The 17,356-nt window shown below is 43.3% G+C and overlaps 1 protein-coding gene across 5 annotated transcripts in view; it reads left to right on the forward strand.

Annotated features, from left to right (window-relative positions):
* Positions 1-4,803: 4,803 nt before the first annotated feature.
* Positions 4,804-17,356, forward strand: part of ANAPC1 (anaphase promoting complex subunit 1) — a 33,974-nt gene continuing 21,421 nt past the window's right edge. For 4 of the 5 annotated variants that reach the window (XR_012651581.1, XR_012651580.1, XM_075035315.1 and 1 more), the window contains exons 1-19: positions 4,804-5,177; positions 5,327-5,488; positions 5,665-5,716; positions 5,923-6,026; positions 6,431-6,513; positions 7,666-7,739; positions 8,021-8,169; positions 8,657-8,877; positions 9,515-9,724; positions 10,356-10,451; positions 10,883-10,973; positions 11,092-11,157; positions 12,049-12,186; positions 12,498-12,638; positions 13,019-13,079; positions 13,614-13,801; positions 14,654-14,728; positions 15,752-16,017; positions 17,023-17,114. Coding sequence is in view for 3 of the 5 variants with exons in the window: in XM_075035315.1 (XP_074891416.1) it covers positions 4,965-5,177; positions 5,327-5,488; positions 5,665-5,716; positions 5,923-6,026; positions 6,431-6,513; positions 7,666-7,739; positions 8,021-8,169; positions 8,657-8,877; positions 9,515-9,724; positions 10,356-10,451; positions 10,883-10,973; positions 11,092-11,157; positions 12,049-12,186; positions 12,498-12,638; positions 13,019-13,079; positions 13,614-13,801; positions 14,654-14,728; positions 15,752-16,017; positions 17,023-17,114 (2,482 nt within the window). In the remaining 2 variants the exon portion in view is untranslated. The remainder of the gene's footprint in view (positions 5,178-5,326; positions 5,489-5,664; positions 5,717-5,922; positions 6,027-6,430; positions 6,514-7,665; positions 7,740-8,020; positions 8,170-8,656; positions 8,878-9,514; positions 9,725-10,355; positions 10,452-10,882; positions 10,974-11,091; positions 11,158-12,048; positions 12,187-12,497; positions 12,639-13,018; positions 13,080-13,613; positions 13,802-14,653; positions 14,729-15,751; positions 16,018-17,022; positions 17,115-17,356) is intronic. The other variant, XM_075035318.1, reaches the window with a different exon arrangement.

A 17,356-nucleotide genomic window follows, 5' to 3' on the forward strand; every position in this document is an offset into this window, starting at 1 on the left:
TTTGAGACCAAGCTGTACCGAGGCCATCAGCATTTCCCCCACCACAAATGGGAAGGGACTGGGATTTGGGGAACCGGCAGCTGGACTTCATGTGACTCACTGTATTTCTCTGCTGCAACCTTTCTGCTCCCTGCACATAAAAGTCTGCAACTATGACACAAGTGTACCTTTTTTCCCACCAGCCTGCTATAGTCTTCCCAAAGCCTTGAAGTTAGGAAAAGAGATGTAAATTTTGTTCAATTAGCACTAGGGAAGCATCAGCACACTGTGGAAACAGAGATGGGGCAAGAAGGACAGCTCAGGGTTGAAGCTGCTCATTTCTGGGTATAATTTATAACGAGAGCTGGGAAGGGCAGTGCACTTCTCAGGCTGTTAGAAAGAAAAGAACCGTACAAAATCAAGTCTGAAATCTTTTCCAATTGGGAAGAAAAAACATCTTAAGTCCAGTGAAAAAAGAGCAAATCAATCCCAGGCTTCTTTGACTTGCAAAGCTGCTTATTCACTGCATATTCTCAGGCTTTGGTGACAAAGATCGAATTTCCCCCCTCGCCGCCTCTTTCACTCCAGACCAGCTTCTCACATCTTGAAGTGATCAGCAGCTAAGGAAGGGCGCATGTCACCAGAGGCCCAGATTAAAGGGGAGAAGAAACTAAAGCTGCTGCAAGAAGACTGAGCATCTTCAGCAGTGCCTGAGCGCCAGCACCTTCCGTGCAGCTCCAGCAGCATCGCTTTTTCTCCAGATTTTGAGTGCATTCCCCATATATCCAATGTCACTCGGGGAGTAGGAGGAGACCAGGGGACAGGCATACGTCCCTCTGTCTTTCTAGGCTGGCTGTTGATATGAGCCTGTCATTTGTGGTCAGCCTTTGCCACATGGGTGCACTTTCATCTGGCTGTGTTCCCTGTTGCTGCTGGCTTTGCAATTTTTGGGAACAAAGCAATGGAAAGGCCTTTAGACTTTGTGGGCCGCAGAGTGGAAACAGCCCCTGGCATCGGGATAATGTCATATAATTGCCCCACTAACGTGGGGCGAGGAAGCAGGAGCTATTTCTATGAAAGAGGAAGAAAAAAAATAAACAATGAGAACACATGGGCACATAAAGAGGATTTAAATAGCTCTCTAAAATCCTCTAATTTGGGTCATTTCTTTACAGTAGGTTGGTTTCTCCTCAGCGCTGGTGTAAACTAGTCTCCAGCTTGATAGGGTTTGTTGCGGTTCATTTAGGCACAGCTTGATGTGAGGAAGAGGCTGGTGCATGGAGGGGGAGGAAAAAACAGGGAGAGGAGAAACCAGAGAAAAAAGTTTGTGGCCGGGTTCGTGATAGGAAAGGTCTGGAAGCAGCTGGCAGGAGACAGTCTGACCACTTTGGCTGCTCTGGGGTTGGTGATGTGCAGCTTCCACCTCGCCCAGCATACTGCCATCCTCGGTCTCCTTCCAACAGCATATAGGGTATAGGCTTAGAAGCAGCCTTGACGGCCTTCCTCTGAGCAGATTACATATTTCCATACCTCAGAGCCCAAACTCAACAGTTTCTGGGGGGTCTGCACACAAACGACTTGTGGTTTTTGGTCCCAAAGTATATGCATGGCTGGACTCGCAAGATCTCCCCAAACAGCATCCCCTGTTCTCGCTGCCTGTGGCTGGGCATCAGCCAGCATTTGGCCCTAGAAATACCTCACAGGACAGTGGGAGAGGAAAAAAACCAACTGATGTCAAGGGAAGGAGGACTGAAACAAAGGGAGAACCTTCAATCAGAAACAAAGGCTGCCTGTCTCCTCTGTCTGAGCGCCAGGATCCAACCCTGAACCAGCTAAACCAGTCATGCTCACAGCTCTCCAGGTGCTGTAGCGCAGCACAGACCACACTGGAGGGAGCACCCACCTCTCCCCTTCCAAAGGAGGAAGGGCAGAGTAGAGTGCAGGTAGCTACACAGGTACTGGCCGTTTCTGAGCCACGCTTTCAGCCCCTGGCTTTCCAGCGCAAAGGTTATTGGATCTATTGCCCAGGCCATCCCTCTGAGGGAGTCCATGTTTTCCTGCTGTGTTGGCATACATCTCCACGCGGAGTCCGGCTCATGAGCGCAAAGATGCCTATCTTTATCATCATGGGCTTCTCCTGCCTGGCTGAGAAGTTATAATCCTCTTCTGATAACACCAGAAGCTGGACTTGACCGTTTAGGGTTTTTGCAGTTTCACTTCAGAGCATTGACACCATTTTTCACAAGACTATTCAGAGACTTTGGAGGCAATGTAATACTTGTGAAATCGGACCATTTAGCAGAAATGGCACTCGGCAATCGGGCTTTGGGCTATTATCTGCTGAGATTTTTTTTTCCCTTTGCTATTTCTGTATTTTTGTTTTCACTTTACTAAATCTCTTCTTTCCTTTATTTCTGCTTCCTCTTTGTGTCTATTTTTATTTCTATTTGCAAGGGCTCCTGTTCTTTGAAATACCAAACTCTTTTGGCAACATGTTTTTAGCTCAAGGCAGATGGTCCATTTGTGTTAAATGTTATATCCTGGTCACAGGATGCAGCTCGTGAACAATTTGCAGAGAAAATGGAACATTTTGTGGCGCTACTAAAATGCCTTTTTTCTTGTGATGCTTTCTTTGGGCACATGGTACATGCTACCTCTCTTACCAGGCACATTCTGTCCCTTAGGTCAGCTGTTTCTTCCTAGGACAATTTCTCCTGGTCTGCAAATTATTTCGCAAAAGCAGAAAGCCATCTCCAAAGGTTGGACACTGGCTTGAACCTTCCTTGTTTTGAGCCCTGGGCATTCTTACTTGCCCACAAAGCTGCTGTTTGTATTTCACAGTCTTATTTGTTTACATACCCCCATTTGTCTCCATATGGAAATTTGGTCCCTGGCTGGATCTGTAGATCCAGGCTACCATTTCTTCCGGTTGTCTTCCTGCCAGAAGCTGCAATACGATTGGAAAACACTCTGCAGCTCAGTGAATTCTTGCTTCTACTAAATCTGGCTTTCCCCAGCAGGCTGCTTCTTGTTTCTGAGAAAACGATAAGTGCTTATTATCATGACTTGAACCAAGGATTCCCCAAATCACATGCTGGAACCATGGTTTCAAGTATGTTTTCAATTCTTCCACAGCTTCTCCCTCCTCCTTTGATTTCTCATGTGAAACTAATACCTTGAAAATAAATCATCCTCATCAGAATGCACTACCCTTCCAGTTCCTATCAGGGTACTTCATACAGGTTTTGTTCTGTTATTATTGCCTATCAGACAAACACAGGCTCCTTTTGGACTTCACACCACAGGTGCTAATTGAAAAAAAAAAAAAAAAAGACATTTTCTGGTATGCTACTTGGACACAAATAGAGAAAGTACACCATTGCAGGAATGGCGCTACACTGAAAGCTAGTAACTGGCTGTGATCTGTAGCCAGCAACACCCTCTTGTTTAGGTGAGCAATTTTAAAGGTGAGAGGTAAAGAAAAGAGCTCATTTTGCAATGTTTAAATGGTTGAAAAGACCGCAGGACAAGCTTGCTTACTGCCGACGCATCTGCATGGGACAGATGCCTGTGTGTGCTACAGTGCTTGCGAAATGGCCAGATTAACAGCATGGTGCTGATCCCGTCCGTGAAACTTGTTCTTAAAAGAATAAAAATAATCTGATTGTCCCACCAGATTTTGGCAGCTGAGTACATCCCAGAGCACTATTTCTGCATGTGTTGCTGAGACCACAACCAAGGCAGACCAGCAGATGCTGGAACCCAAACGGCCCGATTACACATGGGTGACATTCGATTATACAGAGATGCATGTCAGTGCATCATTCCTTTGGCAAAATCTGGTGGTTCTCATCAGAAAAGCCAGGCTAACTGCCTGACACCTAGCACTGGTAGTCAGAGGTACAGCTGCAAAGGTTTTGGCACCCTCAGCCTTAGCCTTCACGAGTGTGGCAGGCAGTCCCTGCACCCATTCAGGAGTGAAGCTGGATGATAAAACCTCTCTGCACTCAAGCCAGGAGAACAGCCATGTCAGGAGCTGGGTTTTTAGCTGGTGTAAGTCTGTGGAGGGCAGACTTCCAGGGAGTTATGCTCATCCATATCACATGAGCACCTGAAATTTTGTGAAGAGGGCTGTGCAACATGCCTGTTGGCAACTGCAGAGTGACGGGGAGGCTCTGCCAGTCCCGTGAAATGGTCTAACGTATATTGCATTTTGTGTTTCCTAAGCGCCATGCCTGCCTTTGGAAAGTAACTGCTCAAACTCTATTAAATTCCACACTGTGTAAACTTTTACGCCTTAAAGCAAAATTATGTTGAAGCATCAGTGTAGAAGCTGTTAAAAAATTTAACTGCAGAAATACAGGCTTGGCTGTAAGGGGGGGATTTTGTTGCAACCCTCAGAGATTTAAGAGGACAGTCCTTTGGCTCCTTGCTGGCTACAGTCAGAAGAGAAGGTGCAGAGTGACAATTCGGTTCATGAGGGGCGACGTAGGTCAGGTTTATGAGGAAAGTTGCCGTGGGAGGTGGGAAAAGGACGGGCGTACAGGGCGCTGAGCGCTTCGCAACGTACCCCGCTGCGGCGGGGGACAGCGGGCTGCCGAGGCTCTGGACCGCACGCCAGCCATTCTGGTTTAAAGATCCGTGTCACCGTACCACCCCAGCACAGCGTTTTGAGCAGAATTCCCCTCAGGAGACACGGCCAAATGCCCCCGTGCCCGCCGTGAGGCCCCTACGCGGACAGAGTTGGGGCTGCGCGGCGCTCTCTCCGCGGCCGCCCGCCATTTCCTTCCCGGCGTCCCCCGCGCGACGCCGCGGAGCAGGGCGGGAGCGACAAGATGGCCGCGCCCGTGTGAGGAGCCGCCGGCGTCCGCGCTCGCCCCAGCCGCGCTGCCGCTTCCCGCGTGGCCCCCGGGCGGCGCGGGAGCCGGAGCCCGGTCGCGGCGGGTGTCCGTCCGTCCCAGAAATAATGAGGATATCGGGGCCCCATGTCGGACTACTCTGACGAGAGGGCGACGATGATTGCGGCCGGCGACCTGCAGGAGTTCGCCCCCCGGGGCCGCGAACACTGCCGGCGCCATCCCAGCGCCCTCACCCTCCAGCTGCGGCGGCTGCAGCCCGCCTCCGAGCTCTGCTCCTCCGACGGGGCGGCCGGCCTGGTGGGCTCCCTCCGCGAGGTGACGATCCACGAGCGGCAGCGGGTAGGAGGCAGCGAGGGCGTGGGGGCCCTGGCCTGGCTTTCTGGCTTCCTAAATAAATTGGCCAAACCGTGACCGCTGAGCAATGACCGGCTGTTGTGATGACGCCGGCAAGTCTTGTAACTTTTTCTTCAAAAACCCTTGGCTTTCAGGAAAGTTGGCAGTTGAGGAAAGGTGTCAGTGATGTTGGGGAAGAGGTGGACTACGATGAAGAGCTGTATGTGGCCAGCAACATGGTCATCTGGAGCAAAGGAAGTAAAAACCAAGCATCTACTGTTTACAAGGCTTTCACTGTTGACAGCCCTGTTCTGCAGGTATGAAAACGTGGAAAGGTGACAACTGAATGAATGCATGTTAGCTAAAAAATACTCACTGACTGTTTTCAAACAGCATTCTGAGGAGGGGTTACTTTGGGAAATATGGAAAGGCAGAGATTGTGTAGTAGCATCAGCTCGTTCTTCAGAAATAATTATATTGTATTTGGTTTCAGGCCTTATGGTGTGACTTCATTATACCCCAGGAAAAATCTGAAAAAGCTGATGGTAAGTTTCCTGCTTACTGTAATGCCAAACAAATGCTTTGAGTTTAGCTCTCTTGGCATGATAAGTTTAGTCATCAAGACTTGCTATGTTAAGACAGCCACTCCCCCTCAAGCTTATATTTTGTGTATAGAGGATGTCTAAGGAAAGAGAGAAACTTTACTGTGTTTGATCGTTGTTTTTTTTTTCTTTTTTTCCCCTGGTTTCAGGCTGTGATGAAGTAGTAGAAAAATGTATCTGCATATTGCAGAATTCCTGTATAAATGTGCATAGCATAGAGGGAAAGGATTACATAGCTGCTTTACCTTTTCAGGTAAGTGCTGCCCTTTTTTTGTCCACAAATGGGCTTGTTATCTGTTTGCACACTGTGTTGAGGTAGGGAGGTGTGCATAAAGCACTCCTGGTGGAGGCTGCCTGACATCTTCGCTCTGTGGGTGAAAGCAACAAAGCTGATGACAGCGCAACTGTGTCATTCAGGCTTTGAATACTTCTGGAGGTAGTGGCAGCTGGTTGTATGATGTGGGAAAGTATGGGTATGACTGCTTCGTAGTCTGAGAACCTGCTCTGATTTAAATTACCTTTCTCTCAAGAAAAGACCTAAACATCTTATTTTGCTCTAACGAGATACTCGAACATGAAACATAATCAATATAGTAAGTACTTGGTTTTGGGGTTTTTTTTTGTTGTTGTTATAAATCTATTTGTAATTTTTTATAGGTCGCAAATGTCTGGCCAACAAAATATGGTTTGTTATTTGAGCGCAGCAGTTCTTCACATGAAGTACCTCCAAGTCCACCCAGGTATGTAAAGAGTGGCTTTGATTTTTTCATTATAGACTGTTTGCTAATCTAATACAGCAGTGCAAGAGTTGAAGAGCAATAATGAAAGAATCTGTGTGTTCGTGACGGGGACAGGTGAAATCGGGTGAAACATCAGGAAATGGCAGGAAGGGGCTGAATACTGACAATTCATGATACTCCTCTGATACTGTCTTGCCTTAAGGACTAGTTGGGAGTAGTGATCCTGGGAATAGGGTATGGGAGGCATGATATGAGTGTTACTAGCCTGATTTCATTAAGGTTTTTCCTGGGAATTGGTTCCAGGCTATGATGGTAAACTGCGAGATTCACTGAGGGATTGTCATTGAGACATTTTCTCTCAGCTGCAGAATGCTTTAACTGTATGGAGCATCCTGTTATTTATTTGGTGAGGATCGTAGACCCTATGCTCTGTGGCTGGGCATATAGCTGAGAAGCAGAGTAAGGAGTTGGATGGTGTGCTGATGAGCAGCTCTAATACAGCCAGTTGCTCTCTCTTGGGCTTTATATGTCCATTCCAGGCACTTGTGATTCTCTAGTCCTCAGAAGTGTTGGGATTAGAAATAGAGGCTCTGAGAATGTTCAAGAGGGTACATTGCAAAAATAACAATTGAACCTGTTCAAACTGGCCTTCCATGAAAACTCCTCCTTTTGCTACTGCCACCACAGATGGGTGGCTTGATTTCTGCTCTGTGATGGATACAAATGACCTGATGGCTGTCTGCTTGTCTGGGACCTGGAAGCTGTGGAAACTAAACTCTTAAGCTGAGTCTGGGTTAATGGGCTTTTCTCGTCTTCCTACTCCTCTTCCTAACTCTGGTGCCAGCTCTGTTCACTTGGGCCAGCCAAAGTCTGTCGTGTGGCCACCAGGTGGGGTCATTCTCAAGTGCTTTGCGGTGTAAAGCAAGACCTAATCATTCTGTTTGATACATCAGCCTTTGTCTGACTCTACTCAGTTAATCCAACAAGCTTCTGTGAACAGAACATATGTCTCTACTGTTAGATTTCAGGCTCTGATTTGTTAAGGTCTTAGGAGCTGTTTTGGGATTGCAGCACATGTACCAGCTACAAGAGAGAACAATGATTCTTCTTAGCATTTGTTTTTTGAACATACTTTGTTTGGTTTCTTTCTAGAGAGCCTTTGCCTACTATGTTCAGCATGCTACACCCATTAGATGAGATAACACCTCTTGTCTGTAAGTCTGGAGGTAAGGTTACATCTTTAGATGTGTCACTTGGAGTCCGTCAGTATGGCATCAAATGCTTAATGTGTCACTTGAGCATTTTCTCTATCACAAAATTTGCAAACAATCACTCTTTCAAGAATTCAGAAGTGGGGTGTTTTAATTGCTTCGTGAACACAGAAAATGCTCAGGAAAGTAACCCAGATCGTGGAAGAAAGAGGGTAGGAAAAATGCTAACCCTGTAACTGATAACGCTGCTGTAGAAATGATCCTTTTGCCTTAACTGAAGTTAACTATTTCTTTAGCAGGCGTGTTTGGCTCTGCTAGAGTGCAGTATGTTGCTGATTACACCTTGAGGATTGTGTTTCTCAATGCTGAACCTTCCATTGTGATGACCTATGATACTGTGCAGAGTTTACATACTGTTTGGGCTCTTCGGAGAGTAAAGCCAGAGGTACAAATTTATTGTTGACTAAATATCATTAAAAAATTGTGTGTGTATTGACATGCCCTTATGGCTGTATATGTTAGAAATGCCTTGTATTTGTGATTTATTTTATTTATAAGAGAGTAAGATGGGTTTTTTTTAAATATAGTTTTTTTCATGTATTTGCCTATACCACAAGTCAAGGAGGTCATGTGATGGTGATGGTCATGAAGTACACTGTGCTTATCGTCATATTCCTTGCATTGTACCGGAAGGTTTGGACACTGCTTAAACTGTTGTCTTCTGTGAGAAGTGACAAACAACTGCCCTGAAAACCATAGGAGTAGTTTCTGTGACTCTGAGGGAGAGAGCATGGTTGGTAGAAACTAGGCTGAGCACCTACCTAGGCATAAATTTTTAACACCTAACTGATGAAACAAGCTATTTGACCATCTTGCTGGATGTTATTGCTCATGTGCTGGTTTTGTATACACAGCTCTGTTTTCTCTCCCAGGAGCAGAACACAGTGCTGAAGTTCTCTGAGCAGATGGGCACACCGCAGCACATGGCCACTAGCAGCTCTTTGACTGCTCATCTCAGAAGCCTCTCAAAGGGAGACTCGCCTGTGGGCTCCCCTTTCCAGAACTACTCATCTATCCACAGCCAGAGCAGATCAGTGTCATCACCCAGCATGCAGTCCCGCTCACCATCTATCTCCAACATGGCTGCTTTGAGGTGGGTGCTGAACATAACGTGTAGACAGATGGTAGCAAAGAATACAAGCTATAGAATAGGATGGACATCTAGTATTGCTGTCTTGTCTGTCTGCCGTTACAAATCTGTCCACCTAAGGTGCAGGTGCCTCTTCTGTTACAGCATCTGAAAGCCCACTTGGAATGCTCTTGTGACATTTGGTGTGCTATTATCCCTATAGCACAGGAGGGCAATTGGTCTCCAAGAGCCAAAGAGGCTGTTCTGTCATCACACAGCCAGTCTGTACTGGAGTTGAGAACTGTCTGAAGGTCTTTTGAGTCTCAGGAATGTTTTCAGTTAGCTTTTCTAAAGGAAGCCATATTTAGAGGGAAGAGGTTGGGAGAGATTTTTGATGAAATGGACCACACAACTTAAAATGTTGGTTTTCCTACTTTTGAAATCTCATCTATTAGATTCTGACAGAGGTGACTGGAAATTAATGACAGAATTGCTTTCCTGTGCTGGGGTGTATTGCTAAAGGAAGCTAACACTGAATTAGCTACTGGTTTAGGGTGGGTTTGTTTGTTTTTAAAGTCTCTACCAGTGTATGAGCTCAGTGGGATTCCATACCTGATTTTGAAAATCACTTTTCAGTAATGTCTTATGTCTTTGCTTGCAGCCGCTCTCATTCCCCTGCCCTGGGAGTGCATTCTTTCTCAGGAGTGCAGAGGTTCAACTTTTCCAGTAGTGCTCAATCACCGAAGAGGCACAGTATCACCCATTCTCCAAACAGTGCTTCCAGTGATTCCTTCCTCATAACAGAAACTGAACCAATTATTCCCGAACTATGTATAGATCATCTGTGGACGGAAACAGTCACAAACATGAGGTTAGGTGCTTGTGCTGGGTTGTGAGAAGTTCTGGATTTCCATTGCGGGAGGGGAAATAAAGTAAAATGACAGCTTATTTTAGTGTGTTTTCTGCAAATGTTGCCACCTTAAATTAAATTTGTGGACTTGTACTTCCTAATTTTTTTGAAAAATGATGCTCACTAAGTGCCTAGCTCCCTTCAAAAGAGAAGTGGGCACTTGGAACAGTTTTGCCTGTTCTATTATCCATGGCCCTCTGAGTGGGGGAATGGTTTAATGAGATTTCTAAAGCAAAGTGGGTTCTAACCTCCTCATTGCTTTGGGGTTTTTCTGATCTTCTAGGGGGAGTATCTCTTTCTGTGTTACCATCAAAAGGGGCAAAACACAGCATTAACCCTAAGATGGAACAGGAGAACAAAGCCAAATAGCATCTGCTCTGCATGCCAAAAAGTGGCAAATGTGGAGATTAGAGTGCTAGAAAATCAGTTTCAAGAGTAATGACTGAAACTGAGACTGGCACATTCTGGCAACTTGATGCACTGCTAATTGAAGTCCAGTGTGACCCTACAGCTTCTGGACTCTGTGTGTTCCTTCATTTAAAATTTTTATAGTAGACCAAACAGTGTGCTGATCATTGTGTCTCTTCTACAGAGAGAAGAATTCCCAAGCATCAAAAGTGTTTATTACCACTGACCTTTGTGGGCAGAAGTTCTTGTGCTTTTTAGTGGAATCCCAGCTCCAGCTGCGGTGAGCATCTCTATCTTGGGGGCAGGTGAACAAAGAGGAGCACTCTAGAAATTACGAGCTAGATATGGGTTTTAACATACTTACTCCTCCAGCTAGTGGAATCTGGTACATCTTTGGCTCACATATCACATGTTTTTAACTGTGGTGGCATAGATGGCTTGGACTATTTAAATATAAAACTGAAGTTGTGAGGGAACGTTCACTGTGATTTGAATGGTATTCTTATTTATCCTCGTCTTTACCCCTTAGAAATACATTGGGGGTTTTAATCAGACTAGCAGAGTAAAAATAAGTTGACTAGCAGGGCAAAACAAGCAAAGGAAGGAGGAAGGAACCACGTATACCACAATAAAAGTAACTGCACCATGCAACACTGTTTTAATTGATGGGACAGTCCTTTTATGTTTCCTGTTGTTTTCTCAAATCTCTAGGTGTGTAAAATTTCAAGAGAGCAATGATAAGTCACAGCTGATCTTTGGTTCTGTTACCAATATTCAAGCAAAGGATGCAGCTCCAGTGCAGGTACATACCTCTGTACGGACTATTAACTGTGGAGTATCCTGCTTTGTCGCTTGTGTTGTCCAACTGTTGTCTTTTTACTTAAATACAAGAAGCTGAATATTCGGCTTGGTTCTTACAGGGCATTGATACGCTGCTGGTTCTGGAAGGCAGTGGAAATCTAGTGCTTTATTCTGGAGTGGTTCGGGTAAGTAACATTTTTCCTATCCCAAATAAATGTTTGAATCTTTGGTTACAAGCTGGGCTGTACAGAGGGATCCTGTGTGCATCATACATTACAAGGTATCATTTTAAGCTACTGTAGGCTGCTGCTGCTCACTTGGGACTTGCTTGGGAAGGTGGCTGTGCTGATGTACTAACTGTAGTTTATGTGAAGTGCTGGAAAGGTAGTTCTGAAGAATCAGTGGCATCTTGTGGTACAATTAAATAACCTCTTGAGCTTATTTTCAGTGATAGTAAAATACTAAAGTAATAAAATGCTTTCAAAGAAAGAAAACTTCAAGAATATGGAAAATAAGAATTGTTCGTGAGCAAAAAACTTTCATACTTCTCTGTAGCTTGCCAGATAGCTTTAGATGTCAAATTATTTTGCTTTACAATGGGCTGTTATTAGGGTGGACACGATTCATCCAAAATAACTAAAACTTTTCCTTAAATTCTATAGAGATGCACTATGCTCTCTCTATCTATGCAGAAACCTTGGACGCTGCAATTTGTACGTGTGTGTGTACACACGTTTGTGTGTGTGTGTATATATATATATATGTATGTATATTAAAAAAGTATACTCTCTGAAAGTAGAGCTTTCTCAGTGAAGCCCTGCTAGAGCTTTTAGTGGGAGTAGACCTGTACAATACTGACCATACATGGTAGTTCTTTGGTGTGTCATCATCTGAAGAAAGTAATTACATGAAGTAATCTTTAATCTTCTCTTCAGAGACTTTAGTTTAAGTACATAGCCACTTTTCTTAAAACTTTAAGATGTTAAAATCTGATAACATCTGTATATGTAAGCAAGCTTGTGGAAGCACAGGCATGAAAACCAACTATTTGTTTCCTATATATTGTTCACAAAAAGGTGGGGAAGGTTTTTATTCCCGGACTGCCTGCTCCATCCCTGACGATGTCCAACCAAATGCCTAGGCCAAGTACTCCCTTGGATAGTGTCAGCACTCCATCCAAGCCTTTGAATAAGCATCTTGGGCCCATAGAAGAGGTAAGAAGAAAGAAGGCCCTGCCTTGGAAAGAGTTTAGTTGTAACAGCTTCAAATGATTTATTGATTGTTAATTTTCAAGGTATCTTTCATTTTTCTTCTGTAAATCCCCTAAATAAACAGTGTTTAAAGAGGTGGTATTTAGTGCTGCACTGTTTATTTATTTCTGTAAAACTTCTGAGGCAGAGATTGGAAAGATTTATAATTGTTTTCAAAATACTTACTGGTACATTAAAAATGGCAATTTTAGCTGTCTTTTGCTCAGATCCTCTTCTTTCAACAATTCTAAGCAATCAATTTTACCACTTTTCAGGGTGTGCTTTTGTCACCAGTTCCAGAGCTAAGGGACACTTCCAAAATTCATGACTCAACTTACATTGAAGACTGTACTTTTCAGCAGCTTGGAACTTTCATTCATGCTCTGAGAGATCCTGTCCACAACAGAGTAACTTTAGTAGGTATTATCCTGTAATTTGAGTCAGTCTTCGTTAGCAAAGCAAAGTGAGGGTAACATTTACTTCTACTGCATAGTGAGACGTTGGTAGCAGCTCCTGATCAACAGCAAAATGTGACACCTGCATTGGTTGCTCCACATTTTTTTTTCTGTAGAATACTCTAGAAGTCACAGAATTTAATTGATTCCCTCAAGTCATTCAGCTCAAGATCTATTTCAAGTGTTTTATGGAGCTAGCATCAGAAGGTGCAAATCTTCAGTGTAGCAAATAGCCAGGAATTAGGAATATGCTTAATACATAAATGAGTTCTGAGTTGATAGAAAGGGACTCTGGCTTTATGCATTTCATAATTTGACTCTTACCTTTTTTATTTTTTCAGGAACTCAGCAATAATACAATGGTTCGGATTACAATTCCTGAAATTGCCACTTCAGAACTAGGTATGATTCAGAATGCATCACATGGAATATGTTCCATAATTTCTGAGGATACATTTTTTTAAAGTAGTTTATGCATATCTTTAGACTGTAATGATTCAGTACCACGTGTTCCAAGCTCTAGTAAGTTACCTTCTAGAGCTGCTACCATTTGTTTAGGTGTGCTCTGTTGCTTTTAGTGATTCACCCACTGTACTTTTAAAACTTCCTTTGTTCTTTAGGTTGCTTTGCTCTCTGCTATTGTGTATGTTCTTGCTTAAGCAAGGGCTGAGATGCAAGTTCAGACACAAGCTGGTTTCAGTAATGAGCAAAAAGGAACTTTTTTCCCCTTTGTGTGGTGAACTAGAGGGGCTGTGCTTAACCTGAACTAAAGGAACAGCTGCTGGAGGTTGTGTGGTGTGGCTTTTATTAAAAGAGTTGCTGGAGAGTTAAAAGGAGGTCCAAGAACTGTAAAGATTTATAGCACTGATTGGAAGAAGTACCAGAAGGTAAGATGGAAACCACACCTAATTTTTTTTTTTTTTTCTTTTCCAACAGTGAAAAGATGTCTGCAAGGCATCAAAGCTATCCTGCCCAAGGAGATAGCAGTACAGATGCTTGTCAAGTGGTACAATGCTTATAATGCTCCAGGAGGACCAAGCTATCACTCAGAATGGAATTTGTTTGTAACATGTCTCATGAATATGATGGGTTACAACACGGAGAGACTGTCCTGGACACGTAATGTAAGCAAGCTTATATGTTTGTTTTCCTGGCTTGTGTTAACGCTACTGGTAATTCTTCAAGGTTCAAAATGGTTAGAGACACACCAAATTGTGTCAGAACTAGATTGTATCCTGTCTTAAATAACAAGATGCCATCAAATCAATTCTATATTGCTAAATTTTAGGTATACCTTTTAGTCTGTGTTTATCATGAAATATATTTATAAGGTACTTAGCACCAACTGTCTTTGGTCAAATAAAAATAAATTATGAAGATTTTACTCCATTTCATGACTAATACTGATGCATTAAAGATTTGATTCACTTAATCCATATTAAGCCTATTTTTGCTAGAAACACAAATCACAACTCAGATTCTTGTTTCCTAAAGAGGATTTTCCATGTAGTTTTTTAATTACAACATTTAAAGTTCTGGTTTTTTCAGCTGTTTTACTGGATGTATTTGGAGTTTTCTGTAAGTGAGTTTCCTGCTAGCAAGTGCATTTGCAGTACCCTCAGGAAAAAAAACCCTACAAAACCAGCAAGGATATGCATACAAGTGAAGTGAAAGCAATTACAGTATATCTACATTACTAGCATTAGCTCATCCACAGTATTTCCCGTCCTAGTAAATACCAGATGTTAGGCACGCAAACTGTGAAATTAATGCACCATACACTGCATTAACTAGCTGTGTATAGAAAAAAAATAGAATTGCAGTATATGTTTTATATGAAAGTAAAATATATAGAAGTACCCAAAGCAATGTCATGTAATGCTTAGTTTAAATTCGGATGTTATGATAAGTGATTCACTTGTGCAATCCTGGGAATTTCAATACTGAGCTACTTCTGATCTTTTTATTTCTTGCAGCTTGATTTTGAAGGATCACTTTCACCTGTTATTGCTCCAAAGAAGGCTAGACCATCAGAAACAGGGTCAGATGAAGTAAGAAATGGTTCTGTTTTACAAATAAGAGTCTTGGGGAGGGGTGGGTTGGTTGGTTTGGTATTTTTTAAAGGCAAACCAGAGGAAACACCCTGAGAGTATTGCATTTCATCTGAGCTCATCTGAGTTTACAAGCCTTTAGGGGAAGAAAAGTTCTTTTGCTCTGTGCAGTGGCTGCATGATGTGACCTTGCTTGTCAGGGTTCTCACTTCCAAAGAAGGAGGTTGGACTCAGGAGTGAATTTAATATGGATCACAAAGCAATCCCAGATTGTCTCCTGACAATGTCAAATCTCTCCTAGATGCTTCATCCCTTTAAAATGAAGTTGTCTCACTTCCATGGCTACTCAGCACCTTTAGCAAGTTGGGAGCATCAAATTATATACTTCACTGAATGTGCTGATTTTCACCAAATTTAGCGGATTGTTTAAGACTGATTCACTGGGTTTTGCCTAGACAGGAATAGGAAGTTTTCACATGGCCTAACAGTAAAGTGGATGAGGCTTACTATCATCCCATCATAAGAAGCTTACAATCTGTGGTGGTCCAGTTGTGCTATTAGTTTTTTGTGGGTTGACAGCTGAGTGAGCCCATGGAGTTACGGACTACAGTCTACATGGAACAAAGATCGGGATCTAATGCCTGATGTGCTGTGGCACGGGAAGTACAAAGAAGGCTGGGAGCACTAGGTGAATTGCGTAAATGCTCAGTGAGGTCTCCTGCACAGAATATTGGTGCAAAGAAGGCACTCTTGGCTTTCTTTTGTCTTGTTCTCTTAAATATAAGGCTTTGATTCTTTTATGCACACAGGGGGCTGGGGGGGGGTGGGGTGTCAGGGGATGAAACTTAGCAACTGAATCTCTGTGGCTTGCAGAGTTTGTGCAGCACATTTACCATACAATAATCACATTTGTATTGGTTTATGGGGAAAAAAACTTCCTCCGTAACAGTGCTTTGGAGTACTCTTGCTGGAAGGTTATGTTCACTGTGGAACCTCTGCCTCTCTCCTGTTTGTTTGGTCCAGGACTGGGAATATCTCTTGAGCTCTGATTACCATAGGAATTTTGAGTCTCATCCTGTAGCCAAAGCTTTGCGACTGGACCCTCTGGAAGTTTTGGCTCCAAAGGATGACTTTTCACAGAGCCTTAGTTTGGATTCCTCAACCCTCCTTTTCACCCATATTCCTGCTGTTTTCTTTGTTCTTCATCTGATCTATGAGGAGCTCAAGCTGAATAGTCTGATGGGAGAAGGAATTCGTTCACTTGTTGTTGTTCTGGTTCAGCTGGCCAGGTATGCCCAACTGACAAATCACAGATATTGTATATCGTGTAGTGTCTCTTGGTGATGGGTGTGTATTATTTTTATGGGGAGTTTGGGGATTGTCCAATGTGCAGCAGGCTTTTAATGTATTTGAAGAAAATAAATGAATGTTTAAAACCTTATTGTGCTTAAATGTATTTGCTGGAGCAAATCTCTTGTATGGGTCTGGCCACTTACCAACATCAGTGTGATTCACAAATCTTAGATGCTGCAGCCTGTGTTTTTTCTACTGTTTTGTCACAGCTCAGCTCACAAGATTTGTCAAATGTTCTTGTTTGTTGTGGCATCTTCACTGCAGTCAGTGACTGCATCTTCATGACTTCCACAACCACCTTCTAGTTGCATTGCGTGCACATAGATAGATAGATACAGATGTGTGTTTAAGTAAAAGGCCCAGTAACATCTCCCTGAATTGTATTTGCTATTTCTGCCAAATTTTTTCTATGGCTATAGATTCTTCCCCAGTAGCACGTACTATAGCTGGCTGGCTAAATGGTTCCTGGAAGTGGCATCCAGTCCCTAGTGCTGAAAAGGTTGGCCTGTCCTCTGTTGTGTCATGCCAACTAGAAGCAAGTCTGAAATGAAAGATTGTGTATCTTTTAAGGCTGCCAGTTGTTATATGCATTCATGTCTTGCAGATAACCCAGCAGGTTATATGGCTTTAACAGTTAGAATTTGGGGGAAACTGTAGTGACAGTTGTCACACCTTAGGTGGTGATGATGGTGGAGGTGTGGGACAAAGCAGAACAGCAGCTGAAGAGAAGTGTACTCAGGGAAAAATTAAACATGCAGATTCACTGCTTAGGGAAGGGGCAATGCCCTTGAGCAGCCCTAGCTAAGAAAGTCAGAACTTCCCTCCTTACATCTAGTGTGTACACAAACATTTAAAAAAATCAACAGAAGATGTCACAGAAATGCAGAAGGGTTGGGTGGGTTTTTCCCCCTCTAATGTGATTCAAATCTCTCTCATTCTAGAGACTTAAAACTTGAAGCTTATATAGACTATTACTACAGAGACTATCCAGCCCTTGTAAAAACCTCCAGACAGACTTGTATAATTGATCAAGGTGAGTTTAAGGCTATGTGAAGCTGGATATTCAGTGATGATGATTTACAAATTATCTCTAATTCTGAGCATGTTGCTAACTGTTCTCTTTAAGGCTGGTCAGGACTTAACCCCAATATGCAAAACTACTCACACACAGTGTTGAGGTTGCCTTGTTTTAATAGCCTCCTAAGAAGACGGGAGTGAAATTAGCATAGTATAGTCATGAGCTGGTGCCTCCAGTGCCTCATGGGACACTCCACA

Source organism: Buteo buteo, chromosome 9 (assembly GCF_964188355.1).
Source record: "Buteo buteo chromosome 9, bButBut1.hap1.1, whole genome shotgun sequence".
NCBI classification, from domain to species: Eukaryota; Metazoa; Chordata; class Aves; order Accipitriformes; family Accipitridae; genus Buteo; species Buteo buteo.